The sequence below is a fragment of the Thermobia domestica genome, chromosome 3 (genome assembly GCF_964235325.1).
Source record: "Thermobia domestica chromosome 3, izTheDome1.hap1.1, whole genome shotgun sequence".
Classification (NCBI taxonomy): domain Eukaryota; kingdom Metazoa; phylum Arthropoda; class Insecta; order Zygentoma; family Lepismatidae; genus Thermobia; species Thermobia domestica.
In genome coordinates, this window is record NC_137456.1 from 187,245,485 (window position 1) to 187,268,966 (window position 23,482).

The 23,482-nt window shown below is 35.9% G+C and overlaps 1 protein-coding gene across 3 annotated transcripts in view; it reads left to right on the forward strand.

Annotated features, from left to right (window-relative positions):
- The window catches only part of Cortactin (cortactin), a 773,732-nt gene that overhangs the window by 179,354 nt on the left and 570,896 nt on the right, over positions 1-23,482 (forward strand). For all 3 annotated transcript variants that reach the window (XM_081752063.1, XM_081752064.1, XM_081752065.1), the window contains one exon: positions 7,084-7,203. In XM_081752063.1, coding sequence (XP_081608189.1) covers positions 7,084-7,203 — 120 coding nt within the window. The remainder of the gene's footprint in view (positions 1-7,083; positions 7,204-23,482) is intronic.

Sequence of the window (23,482 nt, forward strand, 5' to 3'; positions counted from 1 at the left end):
TGAAAAATCCCATCGGGCAAACCTTAAATTGATAAATTTTATTTTTTGTGACAAAAGCAGTATAAGGACGACTATCTTTAGTGAAGGTCAACTGGAAGAATGAGGATCGTAAATCTAATTTACTAAATATAGAGTGATTAGAAATACTTGATATAACATTCTCCATGTTAGGAGATGGAAAGTTATTACAAATCACGTTTGTTCATTTCTCCATACGCTACGACTAAACGTTTACTATTATCTGAGTTTTTTTACGAGAAAGCACGGGGAAGTAAAAGGTGAAAAATCTACCCTCTCTACTATATTATCTTTCTCATGTTGTTCAATATATTGTTCCAATTCTTTTTGTTTAAAGGTAGGGAGATGATAAGGTTGTTGTCTAATTGAAGTATTATCCGTTACTTCTATTTTATATTCAAAGTCCTTAACTACCTATTTTATCAGAGATCACATCTTGATAATTATCCAAAATTTTATCAACATACTTCTGAAAAATAGGATCTATTGAAAAATAGGATCTATTTGTAAAAGTTCAGGCGAAACCTTATAATTACCTTGTATATTTTCCCCGGTTATCCTCTCTGGATGAAGAACCGAATGATCATAAAACTCCAACTCGGGGTCTGGCTCTTTTGGAACAGCTCCATGTGACGTAGATGCAGAAGCTTCCGGTAATCCATGCTGTTGAAAACTCAAAGAACTACTAGGAGAAGACTTTCCAGCGAACCTAGGTTGCATGTTGGTTGCCTTCCACGATCCTCTCCCCTAGAAGTATAAAGGGAAGAGCGCACAGTTTCTGCCGACAACTGGGAGGCATCTTGTATAGGTACGCTTAGTCTTCGATTTTGTACTCTATATAAGTTATTTGGTAAGTCTATATCAGCGCTATACTTTGTATGAAAACTGTTATCAAAGTCGTCCGACTCGATGATAAAAAACAGTTCACAAAACTGCTGACGTCCGATGCGGAAGTAAATACGAACACTGTTTTACGAGAATCTGAGTATTTCCAAGACCCGTAGTTTGTAAATTCACATTCTCACTTTTTAGACGACACATACTACTTAAATGTTCAAAACAGCGCTTACTGATAAAATTGTTACAACTACCAGTATATTACAGAAGGTACAGCTTCGCCTTTTATATAAATTAACACCGAAATCAAATTCGTTAACCTTTTATCAGGCGTATGAGATATACTTGATTCAGTAATTCCCCAAATCCATTTACTTTCACGTTAGTGGTTGAGATTGAACACCCCGTACTCTATTAAATTTATCTAAATCTGAATGAAGACGTTTAAATTTTTGTTTATTACCTAAAAATCTATTTACTTTTGTAGCCTGACAGTTTTCCCTCATTTGCATTCCACTAATTGAGTCTTCTTCATAACCTAACTGATGCACACTGGGTTGATTAATATAACATTTTTGTTTCGGTACCTGAACCACTGAGCTACGCATGCCACGTGCCTTCAACATATTAGGTGATTTTTGTGTTTTGACCTGATTTTGTTTGTCACCTAAGGTTCGTTTACTTATAATAATCCCTTTTATATCGGAACAAGGCATCATACGTAGCAACTAAAGTTAACAAGTTTTCAAAAGCAGTAGGAAATCCGTGCTCAACTAAAAATTTATGCGTTCGAGGAGTAACCATGTTTACAAGTAGACTACAAATAGTATGTTCATCAAAATTCATATCCAAAACCTTAATTATAGATAATTTAGAATCAATAAAGTCTTAGAGTGTTTCCTCTTCACTCATAGTTGTGTAAAAATATAACTTCATATATTGAGTTCTAGCAATAGTAGAGATGAAACGCAACATTATTCGTCTACAAACAGTCTCCCATGAGAGGGAACTTCCAATCAGAGATTGTACCATCTCCTGAATTTCCCCTTTTGTTCGAGAAAGACAAGCGATCAGTACTAAATCCAATGGGAAATCCCGTCCCCTGAGAAAACTAAGCGAAGCAAAAACTTAAAGGTCAAATCTGTATTTGCTCCATCAATTACTGGTAAACTATTAATTTCCTCCACTAAGACTTTATACATGCTATCCGACGCATGCCTTGAAAAATTGAATTGAAATTGACGGGTTAGTGGAGGTACCATTTCGGTCCGACCACCCTATCTCATATTTGACGCTCCCCTTCCCATATTAGAAGCACAATCATAATTAGGAATTTGTCTCCCGCTCAGGTCATTTTCAAATAAGGGATTTTCATATTGATACCCCCAAAAAATCATCGCCACTAGAGCTAGATTGATCATTATCATTTACAAAACCAGCCCTCATATAATTAAACTGCTCCATATTACACTTAAATACAAAACCATATAGCGGGAAGAGAGGAATTACATATATACATATAAACACTACAAAATAAATTGGGAATTTTATATCTATTATGTTTCTGTACTATACCTCCATCAAGTTTCCTCCCACATTAGCATGCGACTTCCGTAACTATCAGTTTTACGCATTTAGCAACCTACCATAAACAATGCAAGAGGTACGAACACATTAACGTCTATATACAAACAGTACCAATTGCAATAAACAAAATGCCAATAAAGCATTAAGGAGGAAATCCTTCCACAGAAACTCTGCTATACAGAAACTTTCAGAGAGATAAAGCCTATTCATGAAAACCCTTCAAATATTTTGGCACTCGTATTTTCACTTAGGTACCTTATTTAAATTACATATGTGTTAAATTATATATGTGTTGCGTAATGAAATACACAGATATAATTCCATGTATCCGCCAATTCCCAGTTCTATCTGTTTTACCCACTAGGAATATAAATAGCTTTAAATTTCTTTACTGCAAAATAATTCCCGAAAATAAAACAACCAGTACTGACAATTAACGTCCACACATCGAGTGAGCGCGATAGTTACCATAGAAGGGTTGAATAGGTTCGTATCTGTTCCAAATCACTGCAAATCCCAATTTCAAATAACAACTAACAAACTTTATTTAGTGTAATTCAGTAACAAATAACATGTACGAAATTTAATAACGAAAGTTCTCCCTTGAAGTAAATCAATTCTCAAATATAACATCCAATGTGAAAAGTAACACACATTAACTTTTTTTTCAAGGATTTGTTTGACACTCGAATCTTTAGATATAAAATCCCCACTTTAAACGCAATAAAGTATTCTTATCAAAACGTTAAATAATATAGGAATTTTCTACCCAATATGAATGACCAAGGTTAGCTACTAAAATTTTAATTTATAGTTAAAAGCAAACATCAAAAGGTTCTCATTCATACAGTCCAACCAAGGCATTAACTGGTTATATAAGGTGACCAATTCAAAGTTTCTTTCCTTTATTGCTTTTTTTTCTCATACGAGACAATAAGGAAAGTGAAATGGAAGTTACTAATTCTAATATAACAAATTACCATACATACCAGAAACTACTTCATTCATTTTCTTTCCCTTCTTTTTTTTCCAGTCTCCAAACCTGTTTTTGTTCCTGAGCAATTTAGTGGTCAGATTTCTGCTTCAGTCCCCTTACAGCCATAATACAATGGTTTCCTGTCTTCGTAGTTTAAATATCACCACCTCCATTTCACAATTCCCATTATCTTGTTTCGAACTCTACTCCTGCAGTACCTAAGTGAAAATACGCCGTCCGCTGGCTAAGCAGCAAGCAGCTGGCTGCAGCGACAACTAGCGACACACAGCGGAAAGTTTGCGCACTTCCACAAGAGGTATTGCCAAGGTCACCCGGTTACGAGTATCACACGAACCTATTGCCATTTTAAAACGGAGATTTTATTAACAAACATTTTACATATTTTTATTTTTCGACTAAACGCAACAGTCTATAGGTTCCCCTAGTCATCATCATTGGTTCCTAAAAAGAGACACTTCGACATCTGCTGTATTAATGGCTATTAGTCACTTTCGTCAATTTTGTAGACATAGAATAACTATAAATAACTAAGTTTCGGTGCACATCATTATTACTTCCAATTGAAGACGAAGTTAACAGAAGATTCCACTGTCAATATATTCACTTATAATTAACTTGTAATTACGTAAATTGTAGACGTGTTTATGGTTATAAAAATCAAAGCACTGAAATAATGGATTATGTAATTTTGTTAACAATACGCGAGGATCAATATATTCGCATATAAGCTCTTGAATCTCTATTGATTGCTCTTTGAATAAACTAAAGTTTATATAATTGAGACTTCTTGTACTTTATCTGTAGAGGTAGGCAACCATCAATACATTTACAGAAAGTTTTTAAACCATTATTGGTTTTCTTTCAAATATTTAAATTCGATCTGTAAATGTCCGAAATATTAAGCTTTTAGAAATTTTATCATTAGACTTATGCACCCATCAATACATTCAAAGAATTCCGTTCTTAATTTCCTATTAATTCTTTTCTGAATTTTTAAAATACGTTAATAAATATATTCCCTGCTGACTTAATTATTTTTTCGCAATTATTTCATAAATTTATTTAATGCAATTGTTACGATTTTATTCAAGTTATTATATTTTTCTGTTATTCTGTTAGCAGTTATTGTTCCATTCCTCATTTATGCCTGTTGTTATTTTATTGCAATGTCGAATAATTTTGAATTGTAATAAATATCGCACGAAAATGAAAACAAAAATGGCCGAGATATTGCAAATCAAAATATTTAGGATTGTTTTTACAAGTGTGTTTGTTTTTGAAAAATGCTACTCTCTTAAGAATCCTTAAATTTTATTAAAATTGTATGTTTTTATTTTCCGAACATCTCAATTTTGTTTGTGGTGTTGCCATCGTCCATACTTTTATACTAAGCTTAGTAATTTTTGTCCCATAGGTTGGCAACACTTATGATCTGGAGTGGGGCTCCCTGTCAAAGGTGCAAATCAAATCTAGCTCTCATGTTTTTGGCTTTAGTGCCGTAGTCCAGATGGCGAAGTGCTAGACTAAGAAAACTTGGTTGATGCCGACAGCGTAGGTTGAAACTTTGTTAGGAGTTGCAATTTATAAGAATGGCTGGCTTTTAAATTTTTAATTTAACCAGTTTAGCGAAATAAGTGGACTCTCTCTTCTCCGACTCAGACGATTGTAGTGCTCATACCTCTGACTCATGTGTAGGTTTGGCTGGACGTCTCTGCACTGTGAAAGTTGCAAGGATGAGAAATTAGAGAATTAAGAAACCAGAGAATTGAGAATTGTGCGAGTATGCTGTGTGGAATATTGCTATAGCTCGTATTCAAATAGTGAAACCAAGGCTGAGTGGAAAATTATACAAACGTGTACAGACCTTACGAAATGGAAACAGCGTTAAGTAAATGGTGCCCCAAGAGATCGGAATTAAGTAAAAGAAATCAGGAAAATTAGAGCAAGCAAAAATCGGAATTAAGTGAAAGAAAAGAAAGTTAGGGCGAACAAAAAATCTACCTATTTGGGAGATAAGTATAATATCAAGCGCTGGCTTTCTCGAACAGATGAATGAATTTTATTGAAATAAACTACATGTTTGAGTTAGAAAATTTTCAAATAGTTTACAGCATAATATTATAACTACAAAAATTCGCCACATTTTAAACTTAATTCCTTTATTTATTAATCGATTTTTTATGGTTCAAACACCGTTCGAACGAGCGTGTTCGACAGTTTTGAACGCAATAAATATATTCTTTATGATTGAATGTCTTGAAAGTTCTGTGTGGTTATGTTCTTTCTGGCATGCTTTTTGGACATGGTATTTTAAATAGCAAGATTTATACATAAAAATTCTCGTCCAAAGATGGCCGTATAGATGTCTATAATACTATTAGCCTAAAGGAAGTCGCACATTCACTGTCCAAAAATGCATATTTCAGGAATGTGTAATGTGTGCAAGAAATTCCCTTTACGGCATAATTCTCGAAAATGCTCCCAATAGAATTCTCATATGTATCTTAAGATGGGCTTAGAGTGGTCCAAAAGTAATCCATGGTATCAGCGAATAAAATACCAGCTGGAAGTGTGAGAGACCGCCAGTTCCATGGTTCCTCATGTTCAGAATAACACGCTGGCATGTATTGTTTGACGGTATATTTCACGATTTTTTAAGCGAATAAGCGTGAAACAATACATCAAAGCAGGCGTAATTCCGAACACGTGGAATCGTGGAATTGGCAGTCGCTAATACTTTTGACTTGTTACCGACGCCTTACGTATTCACTGACATCAAGGGTTACCTTTTAGCTACTTTACCGATCTTTCATTCAGAACATATCTGATAATTTTGTTAAGAAAAGCATGTCTGGGAATTATGCCTGTAGGGTATCCCTTACACGTTGCTGAAATATGCATTTTTTAATGGCGTATATGTGCCTTCCTTTTCATTGATACGAACTATCACTTCATGGTCTCTCGTTCTCGAAATAACACCTGTTGAAATGTAACTTTTCCACGCTTTTCAACGACTCGCTGGGAACTTACGCACTTCAGCGCAGAAGTCCATGTAAACTTAATTCTATGGGAAGAATTACCTCTATTAGTTGTCGGTATAGTTCGTTTACATCCTGTATTTTTATACGCATATTTAAACGAGTTGAGAACCTCTTTTTCAGTCGGTTATGTCGGTTTGAACTTACAAACAATTGCACACAGGGACGTCTCATTCTTCCACTTGTTCTACGAAAAGATAACAGTTTTATATTTTAAAGAAATGGATTATAACTGTGAACATGCTTAACTGTGATAAATAACCCTTTATCCTTTCAGACGTAGAAGCGCACTACTTGGTACTGGCTTCGCTGCTATGACGTATTTTACGTATTTCTGTTGTAATGTGTTCTTTAGTGTATTCTTAACCTAAGGCAGATAATACTTAAACCACCATACAAGCTGTTAGTAATCAGGATTTCACAAAATCAACATTTGTTCTTCTTGTAAATTGATGCAAGTAAAGTAAGATTAAAAGGTGAAATTTAGTATTTGTTGTGAGTAGGATGTTGATGAAAATTTATTCTCCAATCATATGACATCTGAAAATAGTAATTATGCGAGAATATCAGTTCACACGCTTAGATCCTAATTTTCTTTTATTCCAGCATGAAGAAGTTAAGGGAGGAAACGACTGTGGCAGACGCCCGACTTAAGCAGAAACAGTTGGAAGAAGGACCAAAGGCTGCCTATGGGTATGGAGGAAAGTTTGGCGTTCAATCTGATAGGTAAGAAGGAAGCATTGGTTCCATATTAGAAAGTATTTACTATAGATGATTTCTATGTTACTAATTCTTAGACGTAGATACCCAACGAATTATGGAAGTTGAGTGAATGTTGAAATTAGAGAATGACCTCGTGTGGTGAGGGGTAAACACGAAATTAAACAGACATTTAATGTTTAACTTATGATTGGTTAGAAAGGCATAAATTTAATGTAACTACCATAGTTCAGAGTTAATTTGAAAACTTGAAAATAGAAGGACTTTGAAAAAAAAAAGTGATATCATTTACCCCATTTATCACTTGCGGCTCAATCCACGTCAGATCATCCAGAAAAAATCCGAAATATCACTCACTGATTGAGATTTTAATGGAACTTCGTGTACTTGTTAACACTACTATGATATGAAGACCTGTAAAATTTTTCTTCCGAAATCCTAATAGTTTGTGAAAAATACGAGACCATGGTTTCAGAATTTCAAGCATCCCGGTCGTTCTCGAGGCCATCTAATATTTCGTAGAGCTTAATACAAAAATTCATATCTTAGTATGTGCGCAATGTATCACTTGGAAATTTCTACCCGAAGTTTATGTAAGTCTGTAGAGCTAATAATAATAATAATAATAATAATAATAATAATAATAATAAAACCATCAAGATTGTTGTACATTAGGGTGAAAAACGCACCCTTATACTTCAAAATAGTTAATTTTTTGTGTAAATTTCTAATCTTACGTAATGCGTATTATCGCTGTGAGGTGGACCAATTACCTTGCCGCTCTTTTTTTTTTTAAATTGAACCTTAAGGTATGTTCTAAGAGACTGTAAAATAAAATTAGTGGTTTCTTTGAATGCTTCGGTTAGTAATTCTCGTTTAACCCTTCAAGGCCAACGCGCCAGCTTTTCGCGTCATCTGTAAAGTGTTATTGCCATTGATGCAAGCAAAGTATTGATACATCATTGCTCGATTCACTCACACAGGTCTCAAGTAATTACTAAGTATACGTGTTTTTTGTGTTAAAGTATGTGGGGGTTCAGAGAAGCGGGATAACCAGGCTAGAAACATTCACTTTCGAAATTCTATATGTATTAAAAAAAACTGTTTGCCAAACTATTAATATAATCAAAGTGAAGTTAATATTAAAATTGAATTAATTTTCCAAATCTACAGTCCATTATCTTTCAAATAACGTAGAAATGAAGGCTATATGACAGTCCGGGGTGGGGGTGGCAGTACCAGATTATTTTTTGATTGTGAAGCAGGAGCGTCATTTCAGATTTTGCTTGGGGGGGGGCAAGACCCCTTGATATAAGTAAAATTTCGCGTTTTTCACCGATTTACTATTATTCTATTAATAAAATCTATATACATCTCAAACTCAGGGGGGGCAAATGCCCTTCCCTGCTCCCCCTAAATGACGCCCCTATTGTGAAGACATACGTTCATAAACCTAATTTACAAATAGCAACTACAGGACTAATACAAAGTACAGATAAAAATTCAATTTTGTACTTTTTTCTATCAACATTTACGACAGTTACATTTTAGTCTTCAAAACGAAATAAAAATAATGATTGAACTTTTCCATTACATTAAATTGAAAATTTGTAACCAATGAAATATGCAATACGACTTGTGCATGAAATTAATTTCTTTCCTTACCATATGCCAATTACAGTGACTGGGTTTCACTATTTGAGACTGAAGAAACTTGCTACTTCGCTTAAGCAAAACACAGCCTGTATTGTTCCTCCACAAACTGAACCTCCTTATCAGAGAAATAATATATAGTTCCAGTACCTTTAGTAAAGAGAACAAATAATACAAGGGTCAGTAGGAAAGTTTTGAGATACGCATTGTTATGGCACAGTATTTGAATTCCAACAATTGCATTCGGTAGTGGTATCCAGAGCGAAGAAGCGAAACAAGTTTCAACTCGCTCGCTTATCGGCGTGGCCGTATCGCCTTCACTTGTTTGTTGATGTGAACAGTATTCGGCTGTGTAGAATGGAGCTCGAAAGGGAACATTTTCGGGCAATGATCCTTTACGATTTCAAAAGTGGTTTGAACGAGACACAAAGCCTTGACCGTTTGCAGGGGGCATTTGGGGACCTTGCTCCTTCCGGTGCTACAATTTTTCGGTGGTTTGGTGAATTCAGAAGAGGCCGGACACTGCTTAAAGATGAAAAGAGAGCTGGACGTCCGGCAACAGCTGTGTCAGATGAAAACATTGCCTCTGTGGAACAAATGTTTCGAGAAAATCCTCGAACAACTTTCAAGGACTTTGAATCTACAGTGAACATTGGATCGCCAGCAGTAACAAAAATTCTTCATGATCATCTTCGGCTCAGGAACGTTTCATCCCGTTGGGTGTCACACTTTGCTGAACAGCAGAAGCGTATGCGTGTGGAATGGTGTGAGAAAATGCGTGCAAGATTTGACAGAGGTAATTCTCGACGCGTCTTGACATTGTTACTGGTGATGAGACTTGGATCTATCAATTTGACCCTGAAAATAAACGCCAGTCGAATCTTTCCAGACGAAAATCCACCCACGAAAGTGAAGCGACCGCGAAGTGTGGGGAAGATGATGGTCGCAACTTTCTTCTCCAAATCTGGCCATGTTGCAACTGTTCCACTTGAAGAACAAAGGACTGTTACTGCTCAGTGGTACACCACTATTTGTCTAGCAAAAGTGTTCCAGAAGCTTCGGGAACGGCGTCCAAGAACTGGATTGCGTGGGATCCTGCTTCATCATGACAACGCGTCCGCACACACGGCCAACATCACAATTCAGGTTTTAGAATCTAAGGAGGTCAAACTTATGACTCATTCGCCGTATAGCCCTGACCTGGCCCCGTGTGATATTCTTCTGTTTCCCAGGATCAAAGATCGCATGCGTGGGAAGAGAAGCAGTAGTGGCAGCCCTGAAGAAGCAGTAGGGCTTACGAGAATGAACTTTCAACACTTAAAGAAAAAAAACATGCAACACTGCTTCCAAAAGTGGTTTTCGAGGATGCAGAAGTGTGTACAGTGTAATGGTGAGTACTTTGAGAAAATGTAAGTGTTAAGTTAATTCCAAGTATGTAAGTTATCTCACATCTCAGAACTTTCGTAGTGACCCTCGTGTTGGATATCGGAACATGGCACACGTCGTCATTTCCTTCAGAAGGCTAGTAAAAGAACGGAGCCGGTCCAAAAGAGTGAATAAACTTGACTTCAACACCATTTTCCTCTTCATCTTTATCTAACGCTATCAAAAAAAAAAAAAAAAAAAGGTTATTGTAAATACATGCAAGATACGAATTAGTGATGATGTCCGCGATGTTCATTCGAGAAGATGTCTTTTCTTCAGTAAAATGAAAAATGGAACTGAAATCGGGATCAGTACTGATTCGCTTTGTCCCAACCGAGGTTTGGCTTAGAGGAGAGAACTGATGATATGATCGTGTTCCAGGAATTGGTTTTGCACCAGAAAAACGATTTTGTAGTTTTTTGCGTGTATGTATGAGAGTTTCTTTTTTCAGCAAGCTGAAATTTATATGTTCAATGCGAGATCTACAAAAGGTAAAAACTTTTTCTGGCGTATTTAAAAAATCAGAACATCTTTGAAGGCTTTCTTTAGTAAGCAGACGTTTAATTGTCCCACCAATACCACGATATGGGATTTACCATGGCTTGTAGCAAAAAATGACCATAATGCACTTAAGGAGGAATCCTCATAATGGTAACACAAGTTCATGAAGTTTTTACAATTCTTGTACTGCGCAGCGCATCCATCACTAAAGTAATTTACATTTTTGACATATGTAAATTGCTCTTTCAGAAAAGAAGTTATTTGTTTCTGAGTCTCATAAACAAATGCGACATCGTGTTCCAAGTCATCTGATATCACACACAAACTAGAAACAGTCAGATCTGCAGATCCAGGAAGACGTGTATATAGCACGGTTGGCAAAAACCATGGTTTTTATTGAAAAAACAAAACAAAAAGTTTTTTTTTGTTTAAACCCGTTTTTTTGTGTGTGTGTTTAAATAATTTGCTCTATGTATTTATTTCACATATGGACAGAAATAAGTTTGTTTCGCTTTGGTGTTATTATGCAACAACCAGGTTATGTTGGAAGGGGTCACATACGCTTAAAGCGGAATCCAACCGCTTCTCGGTTTACATCTGAGGGAAACTGTCCTTCATTTGGACTCGAAACCGGGACTAATTGGCCACAACTGCGATACGTCTGCCAACCCACTCACGAAGGACTCCTGATAAAAATACGTTGTACTGATCTTTACATACTTGTTAATATAATTGTCAAGAGTCATTTCAGAAGGACAAAAAGATAAATAGTTGCACAAGTGAAGCCATTATGCAGATTTACATATGGACAATTTCAAAATACTGCAGAGTACAAAGAACTAATTTAGGCCAAGTTACTTCACTACGACTTTTATTATTCCAAGTTAAAGAAATACAACGACTTAATTTGCGTATCAGTACGAAAAGTGAATAAAAATACGAATTATTTGAGTCCACTTTGACCCATTTATACGTAAATAGATTCCAGAGATACTTCTGATTTAAAAAATGCCTCTGGTGCGGTTTGTATGACCCCCCCCCCCAAGTATGGCATTTCGATGTATTTTATCAATAGTAAACATTATTAGAACGAAACAATATTTAGAATTTTTCTTTGATTCCAACAGCATAATAATAATAACAAACTATAAAAAAATCACATAAGAAACATAAACTTATACAAAAGCAAAAGTTGCTTTTGTAGTATAATCTCTTTGAGTAATGAATGAGGAATTTAGGTCCGAATATAATACGAATAATATACGGGAGTGAAACGTGATAACCCACAAATGTGTGTCCATCAAGATTTTACGAACACTTACACTTTCACGAACATTTCTCGCTTTTTGGTTTAAACCACCTTGGTTTAAACCAGCCAACCTTGGTATATAGTACTGCTGGGTGTAGGGTACAGGAATCAGTAGACCAGTGATACCCTTGAACTTCGTCTTGAATTATGTAGAAATAATTTTCACTTAAGTCCATCAGAATGACGGCTGTCTCTGGCTCAAGATTTTTCTTTCTGTCCTTTAAGAAATGTGACTGTGCTTTGGAAATAAATGAATGTGGCACAAGCTTTTCAAGCTTTCGTATCAAAATTGTCACATACTCGTCCAATGTGACAGTACTTCTCACCAATTCTGTTCTGTCTGTTGATACCCACTGGTAATATGTTACTTCCTCCCCAGGATCAAAATCCTCGAATTTTGCAATCAGAAGCTGCCTCAAATTTTCACTGGAGGGACACTCGGAACAATGCCTCAGCATGCAATCCCGACTGTACACAGAACAAACCAGATGACGGATCAAGTCTTGATATGTCTCTTGTATATGACATGCATGCAGTAGGAGAATAACGTTTTGATGTATTGTACACACGCACACGGAATGTGTCCCAGCAGAACCTGCTAATACACACCACTTAGGACGTAGCGTGCAAAATTTAGAAAATCCAATTTTAATGTTGGGATGTTGATGTTTAAATGAGGAGTATATTTTTTTTTAAATTTTCAAGTAATAATCGCTTTTCCATGTGTACATTTTTTGAAATACTCACTGTTTTTCCAGGTAGATATCTGGAATATTCATCATCAACGTAAAAATTCTTTACTATTTGAATTGTATCTTCACTCAGCTGTTTTCCTTTGCTCAATTCAGGAATAGCTAAAATTCCTTTATTATTCAGAACTTCCCTTGCTTGCCGGACGGCATATTCACTCACATTAAATTCATCGACAATCTGTTTTCTGCTCCAAGATGAGGGCACTAAAGTTTATAGTTGTACTTTTTCTCTTCTAGTGATTTTACCTTGGAGTTTGGCCTTTATTAAATCAAGAAGTTTATCCATATCATGAGCCTTTTGTTTCACATCTTTTAAAATTTTACAAGAATCTTGTTTAAACAAGTTCTTTTCCCACAACTTTGCTTATTTTACTTTTCAGAGCAGAACTTGCCGAGTTGAGTTGGTTTTGAGTTTAACGTCCCTTTTCAGCAGCGAGGCTATATGAGACGTGGACCTATTGATTAACGTGGAATCCGAACCACATGAGCTCCCGCCCAGAACTTGCGAGTCAAGCTTTCTTTTAGCATATGCAGGCTTGCTGTGTGACGGAATGGCATGGAATTTTAGAGGTGACTCCCCTCCCCTAATGCTGTAAGTGAAACATTAAGATGCTCTATATTTTCGTTTTTTGCGACAGATTCTTCTAAAACAGATACATCATGTTCACTAAATCCGCCCACGTCTTTGCATTCAAAGGAAATCCCAAGTTTGTTTCTGCAATTATCGCATATCTTTTGTCGAGGAATAGCCTTTACAGAGTCAATGTTTTTATTAATTTCATTAGCAAAATCAACAGTTACTTTTCGCAAAGCCTTAGTGATTGGTTTTTTGTGGCAATTAAATGGATCAAAACAACTTGTCTGATAATGTTCATACTTCTTCAAGTAATATGTTTTATGATGTTCACAAACACTAGTTAGGCCTAACAAATCAGAACTGATTCCACTCCTTTGGGATAACAATTCTTTCTCGGATGCACTGATAATACAATGCAATTTGACCACCCGTGTGTAGCTGTTTTTGTGGCATTCACTTTTAGTTTCCTTTCCTACACTGCACTGTTCTAATTCACTTCGCGACATCGTTGTAGGCCAAATTATCACTTGACAGGATGAACAACACTGTCTTGCAGCAACCCCAATAAGTATTCAGTCTTAAGCACTCAACAAGACAAAAACATCTGCACAGAAACACAGCTGAAACCGAAATGAACAAGTTACTGTACGGTCACAATGCAGAATCAGGCAAGATTAAACATGTTCCTACTCGCATTGCTCACACAAGATTTTTCACGTCAGCTTGATAGTTCAAGACACAACTTGCATGTTCGCGTTAACTAAACGATTTTCAATCCGTAACTAGTTCTGCATTAGATTTGACAGTTTATTATGCATCGTGTACATTTACAGCTAAAAGTTCTGAGATGAAGAAATGAAATTTAGTCCCCTCTCACAGTTGCAAATTCGGTCAGTCTCACTTCGTCTGAAAGCTACACAATAACTCTAAAAATAACAGTGAGTTTAGAACTTCAGATGGAGAAAGTATTTTATTCGGGTGCTCATGAAACTAACATTTGTCCTTGTGTATAGGATGTCTCAAAAGTCCCCTGACATAGGGTAACTCAGTTATTATCAGAGTTACCACAAAATGTAAGAGGGAAAATCGTCTCCAAATATAATGTTTTCAATCTAAAGTGAATGAATTTTTTAAATCGAACTAGCCGTTTGGGCTGTACACTCTTTATGCACCCAATGTTAAATGAAAATGCAACATTGCCATTTACCTGGACCCACAACATAAGTGAATGAAGTTACTGTCTTGTACGCTAACGTGTCGATGGCCAGCCCCCATTTAAAACATTACTCCTATTCACCATACTTTTACAAAATTGATCCACCTCCCCCAGTCCCTCTATTAATGGCAACGTTGCATTTTCATTTAACATTGGGCGCATAAAAAGTGCACAGCCCAAACGGCTAGTCCGATTAAAAAAAAAAAAAAAAAAAAAAAAAATCCTTCACTTTAGAGTGAAAACATATTTGGAAACTGTTTTTCCTCTTATATTTTGTTGTAACTATGATAATAATAGTTACCCCATGTCAGGGGACTTTTGAGCAGGGTGGATTGATTTAAATCACGATTTTAATCAAGATTTAAATCACTTGATTTTTTAAATAAAAATCGTTGGTTTAAATCAAATTCCGAAATAAATTAATTTAAAGAGAAAAGGAGTAAAATCTCGTTTCTGTTCTGTTATTTCGATTATAGAAAATAATAATCGTAATGCAATGAGACTCAAATGTATGTAAGCACAGTATGAAAACGAGTATCATGCAGAGAATGATTAGCGAAAATCTCGTTTTAAACGGGTAACGAGTGAATCCTGCTTTCTTCTCTTAATTACATAGGGTTTTTAAACCGTTAACTATTCCAACGGGGAAATCGCCATGGACATTTAAGACGAAAATTCTTTTGTGTCCACGTCTATTTGTGTTTCCAGACAATAGGGGCGTATTTAGAGGGGTCCGATCCCCTCTCCGAAAAAAAAGAACATATCATTAAAGAAAAAAATATCCATATTGTTGATCCAATGAGCAATATTGTTCATAATCCTATGGAACGTAAAGTATGTATATTTATGGAAAACAGACAGCTACACCTTATGTGCACAAAAATCACATTGGAATGCACGTTCATCTCCTGAAACACCCGCACAAGGCTCATGTATCCAGACTTTACATAAAACACTCTGAACCATATCTTCGACTAAATTTTGTTGACAAAGGACGCAAAACCAATCTCGTTCATTGATTTCAAAAGCTACATTTGAAACACTGCGAATATGTAGCTCGGCGCATCGTGATTTGGATGTATCTATTTTTCGAATACACTTTTTGGTGTTAAGGTTTCCTGAAGCACATACAGACCTAGCTGACGGTTCAGAAGGATTAGATCTCTCCACATGTTTGGATACTCTTGATTGCCTTTGCCGTTATTATTATTTTTTTTTGTAAGGATTTAATGAGAGTACTTCCGTTCTTTGTGGTTGCATGTTGGTAGTTGTATTTCCTCCTATTATTGGGCTGGGCAGCGTCACTTTATTTTCTATATATTTTTTTCAAAGCACGATTCATAGACTCCGGAGACAATTTTCCATATTGCCATGTGCCTACCTTGTGTGAATTGTAACCGAAAAACAATTCATCATGGGAACCAAAATCGCACTGGTGCGATTTCGGACACACAGTAGTAGTGCGATTTGGGAAACTACATTTTTTAAGAAATATTCTTTACATACCTCACAAATTAAAAAAAAGTAATATCTTGAGTTTGTCACTATAATATTAATGGTATTTTGTTTTTATTATTTATTGAAACATAAGCTAATTCTCTTACCTTAATCTCTATTCTACTGTGAAATACCCCGAAAATTAGTAAGGAATACTCCAATTGTATTGTACGGCAACTGCACACACACACACATAACTCACTGAATGTCGTCACTTTACTCTATAATTATGGAAATATGTTTAAGTGCTTAATTGAACTATTAGATGGCTTGTTAGTACTACGGTTCTTTTTAAACTAGGGGTGGTGCGATTTAGAACCCGGTGTGATATCGAGAACTCTCCCCTACATAGAAGTTCCTCGGAATTGTAATACAGGAAATTTTGGATGCTTTAAAATGTCGAATAATACTTTTGATAAAGTGGATACTTTCAAATATCTAGGATCAATATTAACAGACGAAAACGATATTTACGAAGAAATTAAATGTCCACTAAAAGCAGGGAATTCCTCTTATTATTCAGTTCAAAATCTCTTTTCGAATTATGTCGAGGAATTTGAAGCTTAAAATATATAAAACGATAATCGAGCCTGTTGTTCTGTATGGTTGTGAAACATGGTCGCTTACTCTGAGGGAAGAACATAGACTGACAGTATTTGAGAACAAGATCCTAAGACAAATATTCGGACCCAAGGGGAACGAGAATGGGGAATGGCGGAAGCTTCATAATGAGGAACTATATAATTTATACGGTTTACCAAACATTGTTAGGGTCATCAAGTCTAGGAGACTCAGGTGGGCAGGTCATGTAGCCAGGATTGAAGAAATTAGGAACGCGTTCAAAGTCTTAACTGAAAAACCAATCACAAAATGACCATTAGGAAGACCTAGTTGCAAATGGGAGAACAATATTAAAATGCATCTCGTAGAAATAGGAATACAAAATAGAACCTGGATCCAGTTAGCTAGGGATAGAAGTCAGTGGAAAGCTTTTGTGAGCGCGGCATTGAACCTCCGGGTTCTATAGGCTATGGAGTGAGTTTGTTAATTTTAGTCGAAATTTATGTACTTTATATGTATTTTATGCCGCTAGCTAGTTCTGATTTATTATAAATATATGCCCCTGCCAAATATCAGTAACCATTGTAAAAAAAAAAAAAAAAAAAAAAAAAGTCCTGTTGATAAACGTTGCTGTACTGTCTCCATAATCCATAAGAAACATTGGGATTGAAATAGGTTAACGATTGGAGATGAACTCAAAATTAAACCCCAATACTTTCACTTAAATGGCATAATTAACATTTAATACTAAGTTTTAATGTTTTTTCTTCATTTCGCGACATGTATTATACGAGGAAAAAGATTTGATTTAAATAAAATAATCGATTTAAATCCAAAAAAAACAACAAAAATATTTTTTAAAAAAAAATCATGATTTTTCCACCCTTCTTTTGAGACACCCTGTATATTTAACAACTACGAACGTAAGGTCTTTGACACTATAGATACATATATCAACAAATATATTAAATAAATGTATACTCTTCAAGTCATACAAAACTTTGCATTATGAATAAAAGCTTGTACGGTTAGGGTTAGGTTAAGTTTGGTTGGCAGGACTTTTATCTGGGACAGGCTTCCCCTTGACTGTTATATGACCTTCATTTCTACTTTATTTGAAAGATAATGGACTGTAGATTTGGAAAATTAATTCAATTTTAACATTAAATTCACTTTGATTATATTAATAGTTCGGCAGAAACACACACACACACACACACACACACACACACATATATATATGTATATATATATATATATTATACTAGCAGCGTTCACCCCGCTTCGCTGCGGTCACCCCGGAACGCAATAAACGTTGTTACTTAGATAATTTTTACTTTTTCGCTTTCAAGTGATATCGCCTGTCATTTATGTTAACCCGCCGAGTCACATGGTCATGCGGGTTGCATATAAATACGTTTATTTTTACCTATGATGAACTAATAACAAAGGATTTGTACGTATGGACACTTGAATGGTCAATTATCTCAAGACACTGGTAATTAAAAATTAAAGTGATATGATAAAAACCATCTAGGGTCCAAATCCTAATAACCCCCCAAAAATGAAAGAAATTGGTTCAGCCGTATTAGCGTGATGAGTTCACAAAGGATTTGTGCGTTCTCTTTTATATATATATATATATATATATATATATATATATATATATAATTTCAAGAATGAATGTCTCTGAACCCCCACACATTTCAACACAAACAACACGTATACTTAGTGATTACTTGAGACCTGTGTGAGTGAATCGAGCAATGATGCGCCAATACGTTGCTTGCATCAATGGCAATAACACTTTACAGATGACGCGAAAAGCTGGCGCGTTAGCCTTGAAGGGTTAAACGAGGATTACTAAACGAAGCATTTAAAAAAACACTAATTTTATTTTACAGTCTCTTACAAGGGAAGTATCAACGAGCTCATATCGAAACCTACCGTAATATTTCACTCAGAGGAGAGAAGTCTCACAGAAAGACCACACACAAAAAACCAGCTGCGTTTTTTAAGTGGAATTAACCAAAATGGCAGATTGAAATGTCGCGTATCCATGTCGACAATTGCACAATACGTTCAGTACCACCCCTTGTAAACTGCCTGTTAATAATAAAAAGTCAATAACAACAATGTGGGTACACACTATATCCAAGGGGAAGTCGTACGGTAAGGTGAAACTTGCCGGCAACCATCTTGAAATCTGCCATCTTGAATGCAGGTCAAGTTTTGTAAATAGGAATAGGGCAATATGATACATGATTTTGAGCAAGAATTTAAGCAGAAAAGCAATGGTAGAAATAGTTTTAAGATGCGTTCATTTGGTAAAAAGTTACAGGTATGTTTCCATGTGCACAACTCCCGAATGAAGCAGCTGTTAAATTCTAGCCCAAAATCATGTATCATATTGTCCTATTCCTATTTACAAAACGACCTGAATTCAAGGTGCCCGATTTCAAGATGGCTGTCGTCAAGGTTCACCTTACCGTACGACTTTCCCTTAGGTATAGTATGTAGCCACATTGTTGTTATTGAGTTTTTATTATTAACAGGCAGTTTATAAGGGGTGGTACTGAACGTATTGTGCATTTGTCGACATGGATTCGCGACATTTCAATCTGCCATTTTGGTTAATTCCACTTAAAAAACGCAGCTGGTTTTTTGTATGTGGTCTTTCTGTGGGACTTCCTTCCTCTGAGTGAAATTTTACGGTAGGTTTCGATGTGAGCTCATTGATACTTCCCTTGTTAGAACATATCGTAAGGTTTAATTTAAAAAAAAAAAAAAAAAAGAGCGGCAAGGTAATTGGTCCGCCTCACAGCGATGATGCGCATTATGTAAAATTAGAAATTTATACAAAAAAAATCAACTATTTTGAAGTGCAAGGGTGCATTTTTCACGCTTAATGTACAACAATCTTTATGGTGTTTTTTTTTTTTTTTTTTTTTTTAATTAATTAGCTCTACAGACTTACATAAACCTCGGGTAGAAATTTCCAAGTGATACATTGCTTAGATACTGAGATATGAATTTTTGCATTTAGCTCTACGAAATATCAGATGCCCTCGAGAACGACCGGGATGTCTGAAATTCTGAAACTTTGGTCTCGTATTTTTCACAAACTATTAGGATTTCGGAAGAAAAATTTTACAGATCTTCATACCTTAGTAGTGTTAACAAGTACACGAAGTTTCATTAAAATCTGATTTGGTGGGCGACATGGCCTGGGTATTTTGACGTGGAATGAGCCCTGCTCAGGCCCGTATCCACGGGGGGCAAGGGGCCCGCCCCCCCTAAACTTTGGCTGACCCCCATAAAATTTCACGGTAGGCTTGCAAATGAACTATAATATGGTGATGAAGTATAAATGATTGGGTCGGGCCTAGTGTTGTAAATAGAAAAAAAAAAAACGGTTCGTATTTTTTCAGAAACACGTTTTTTCTAGAAAAAAAAAACATTGCCTCTCGTTTTTTTTTCTAAATTTCGTTTTTTTTTTCAAATAGTCATTTGTAATGCATCTTACGTCAATTAAGTATGAAATATTTTTATGTATGTGTAATTACCGTGAAATGCAACATAAATTATACGCTAGATACTGATACGCTACAAATATTTTACAATTTACATGTATATCATACCTATTAACAATTCGGGTTTCAGCAGTTTTCATCACTATCAACTAAGAAATAAAAGTAGAAATGAAATTTTGTTTTTTCGTGAAAACACGCCTTTAATAAGTACAAAAATAATGTCACGAACAGTATCCAATAGCTTGTCTAAAGGTAAAAACTAATACTAATTTGCCTAATAGTATTTTTAAATGTCATATATAAATAATTTGTCGACTAGATATATATGATATGCAGAGCCGGCTCTACCATATATGCAACACGTGCATTTGGGTGGAGCGGCAAGCTTGGATGGTCCGGCAAAATTTGTCATAAGTATATTGTAATATCCTATGTGATGTGGTAAACAAGCAGTTCCACGCATCAATGTTTACAAACACCGCCACATGGTTCAGCAAGAGGATCTCCCACCAGAGGGACCTATAATCACATGCAGACGACGGCTTCTGTCCCCTTCCACGGAGCAGAAGACGACATCGGAGCAGCAGCGCCACCGCCACCCAAAGGACCCTATAAATTGCATGGACGAAGGCAACTCGATACCAGTTTTTTGGAGACCCTCCTTTAGTCTGCTACGAGACTCTTGGAGTAACCTAGCCCCAGGCCTCTAGTCTGCTATGGGACTACGCCTATCCCATCTCCTGGCTTAGCCTGCTACGGGGCTCTGTCTGGGAATCCTAACCTCAGCCGCTTAGCCTGTTGCGGTTCTCTGTTGGCCACTTAACCCGCCTCTGCTCGCTACGGAACATTGGTTCCTTAAATCCACTCCTCTTAGCCTGCTACGGGGCTCTGTTGGAGATCCTGTCTGCGACCTTACGGTCAAAGACCACCTATAACTCATCTTGATTCTAGAGAGATCAATTTGTATAGTATTTTGTGAAAATACTTTTATAAAGGAAACTTTTTATAATAAAAACTGGTAGTGAGAGTCGATTCCGGACGTTCTTCTTATTAACTGCTCTACCCAAAGATCCTATATGAGACAAAGTTTTACAATAGTATTTAAATTAAATATTTCTTGTTGGAAACAGACTTCATGAGGATGGTAGTTACATTTACTAAGCTGACCTTCTATTTGAATACTACATTCATAAATTAAGTTTAGGTTGCATTAGTTTAAGGCCACATGGACAATGCTAAAGCGAATGGTCGAATAAATCCGAGCACAAATTGCTTGATTGTTTCAAATGCAAGAATTCAATTCTCGAATAGTAGTGAATATCTGTTCCACGTAGTACGTTATCACAGTGTTGATATGAAACTGGTCTTGTTTCTGTCAGAAACAAGTTCCTTATCATTGAAGATAGAAACAAGTTTTAAAAAGAAAAATGTTAGAAGATATAAAAGAAAAATCAAGAAATAAAGATAAAAGAACTAGTTGCACTGGAATTGCAAACTGATACATTGAGATTGAAGCTCGATAGTGAATTCTATAAAAAGGATTACCATCTTTCCTCTGCAGGTGTGTTTGCTTTATCTTTCACTAACATAATAGATTAATATTTAAAGAAAAATAAACAGACACGACGGGATTGCATTTTTAGTAAGTATTTAAGCCTTTCTGAGTGCGACTGCACTTACCGTCACCTTTGTTGTTCATGCTGGAGTAGCATACTTAAAATCATGACTTTTAAGATTTGTTCTTTCTGGAGAAAGGGGGAGGCGGCAAATTATGCCATTGCACGAGGCGACAAATTGACTAGGACCGGCCCTGATGATATGTATATAAAAGACATGAATATAGAATGACTCAATTTGAAGTAAAGCAGGGTGTTTCAAAATTAATTTTAGGGATTGAAACTTTGTAGTATCTATTACAATTAACTTACAATTATAAATAATATATATAATGGAAGAGCAACTCAAACAGTTTTGTATTCACGCATATACATGCATTGTTTCTTCTGTCTGCCGTTAGAAAGAGCAAGTAGCAAAGATGGAGACTAGAGAGCAGAAAGCTTTTTGAGTTTTAATAAAGACTGAATCTGTACAGTGCAACCGTCTGTGTGAAGAATATTAAGGAGAAGCTTGCAACTACGTCTTTATCGTTTGCAGTTGCTACAGGTCTAAAGCCTACAGATTACGGTTTACGTGCCAATTTCGCAAGTGAAATATTGCTGCATAACAATGAAGATTTTCTGGATCGTGTCGTCTTCAATGATAAATCGACATTTCATATAACAGCTAATGTGAACACTCATAATGTTTGCACCTGGCCGTCAGCAAATCCTCAGGAGATAGTACAGTTGAAACGAGACTCCAATAAATTGAATGTGTTTTGTGAAATATGGCAGAAACTTTATGGGCCTTTCTCGCTATCGACTAGATGTGTGCCGTGTGACGAATGAATCTTACATCGAACACTTGTAGCAAAGACTATTTGAGGTGCTCTTTTACTTGATGCATTGCTTATAATTGTACATAAAATGTAATAAGTACTACGAAGACTTAAAGCCCCAAAATTTATTTTGAAATACCCTGCATTTCTCACCAACAGTGTTGGAACTAAGATGTAAAAAGGAGAGAAAATTTACCTTAAAGTTATTGTTTACAACGATATTATTATTAGTCGAGACTATAACTACAAAATGTAATCAAATGTATACTCGGTGGCCCAGGTGGCCAAAATGGCACACACGGGTGTGTCACTTGTTTAATCCGCTCCTGTGTGGACACTAATTAAGATATCGGGATATTATTCTTGCAAAATATGGCTGGACTATAGTTTATCATATTAATTTCTTTTTCTTCTGGTGTCGAATTTCCTTCTCAAATTTCACCCCAGTCAAAAATTCGAGAATTTTCTAATTTCGAATTTCCTTTACTTCTTTTTTCCCTGTAGCTTCCTTAGTTGTAGAAAGACATCCTTAAGACTTGCCAGGGAGATACCTCGGATGGATACCTAACTGTTGACATCAATTGGACGGGCCTGCGCGCAGTGTGCCAATTAGTGAAATTTAAATTCTCCTATATTTGGGCAAAAAATTAGAAATTTTTGTTTATAAATCGGTATTTATACGTCCGAGTGCAAGTCAACTTACGCCAATCGAAAATTTGTCCTACCAATCGAAACGCCAATCGAAAATTAACAAACGCAAGTACAGATCGTTACAATGGGGTAATTAGGGGGCGTACGTAAAATTCGTATTTAGGTTCTAACCC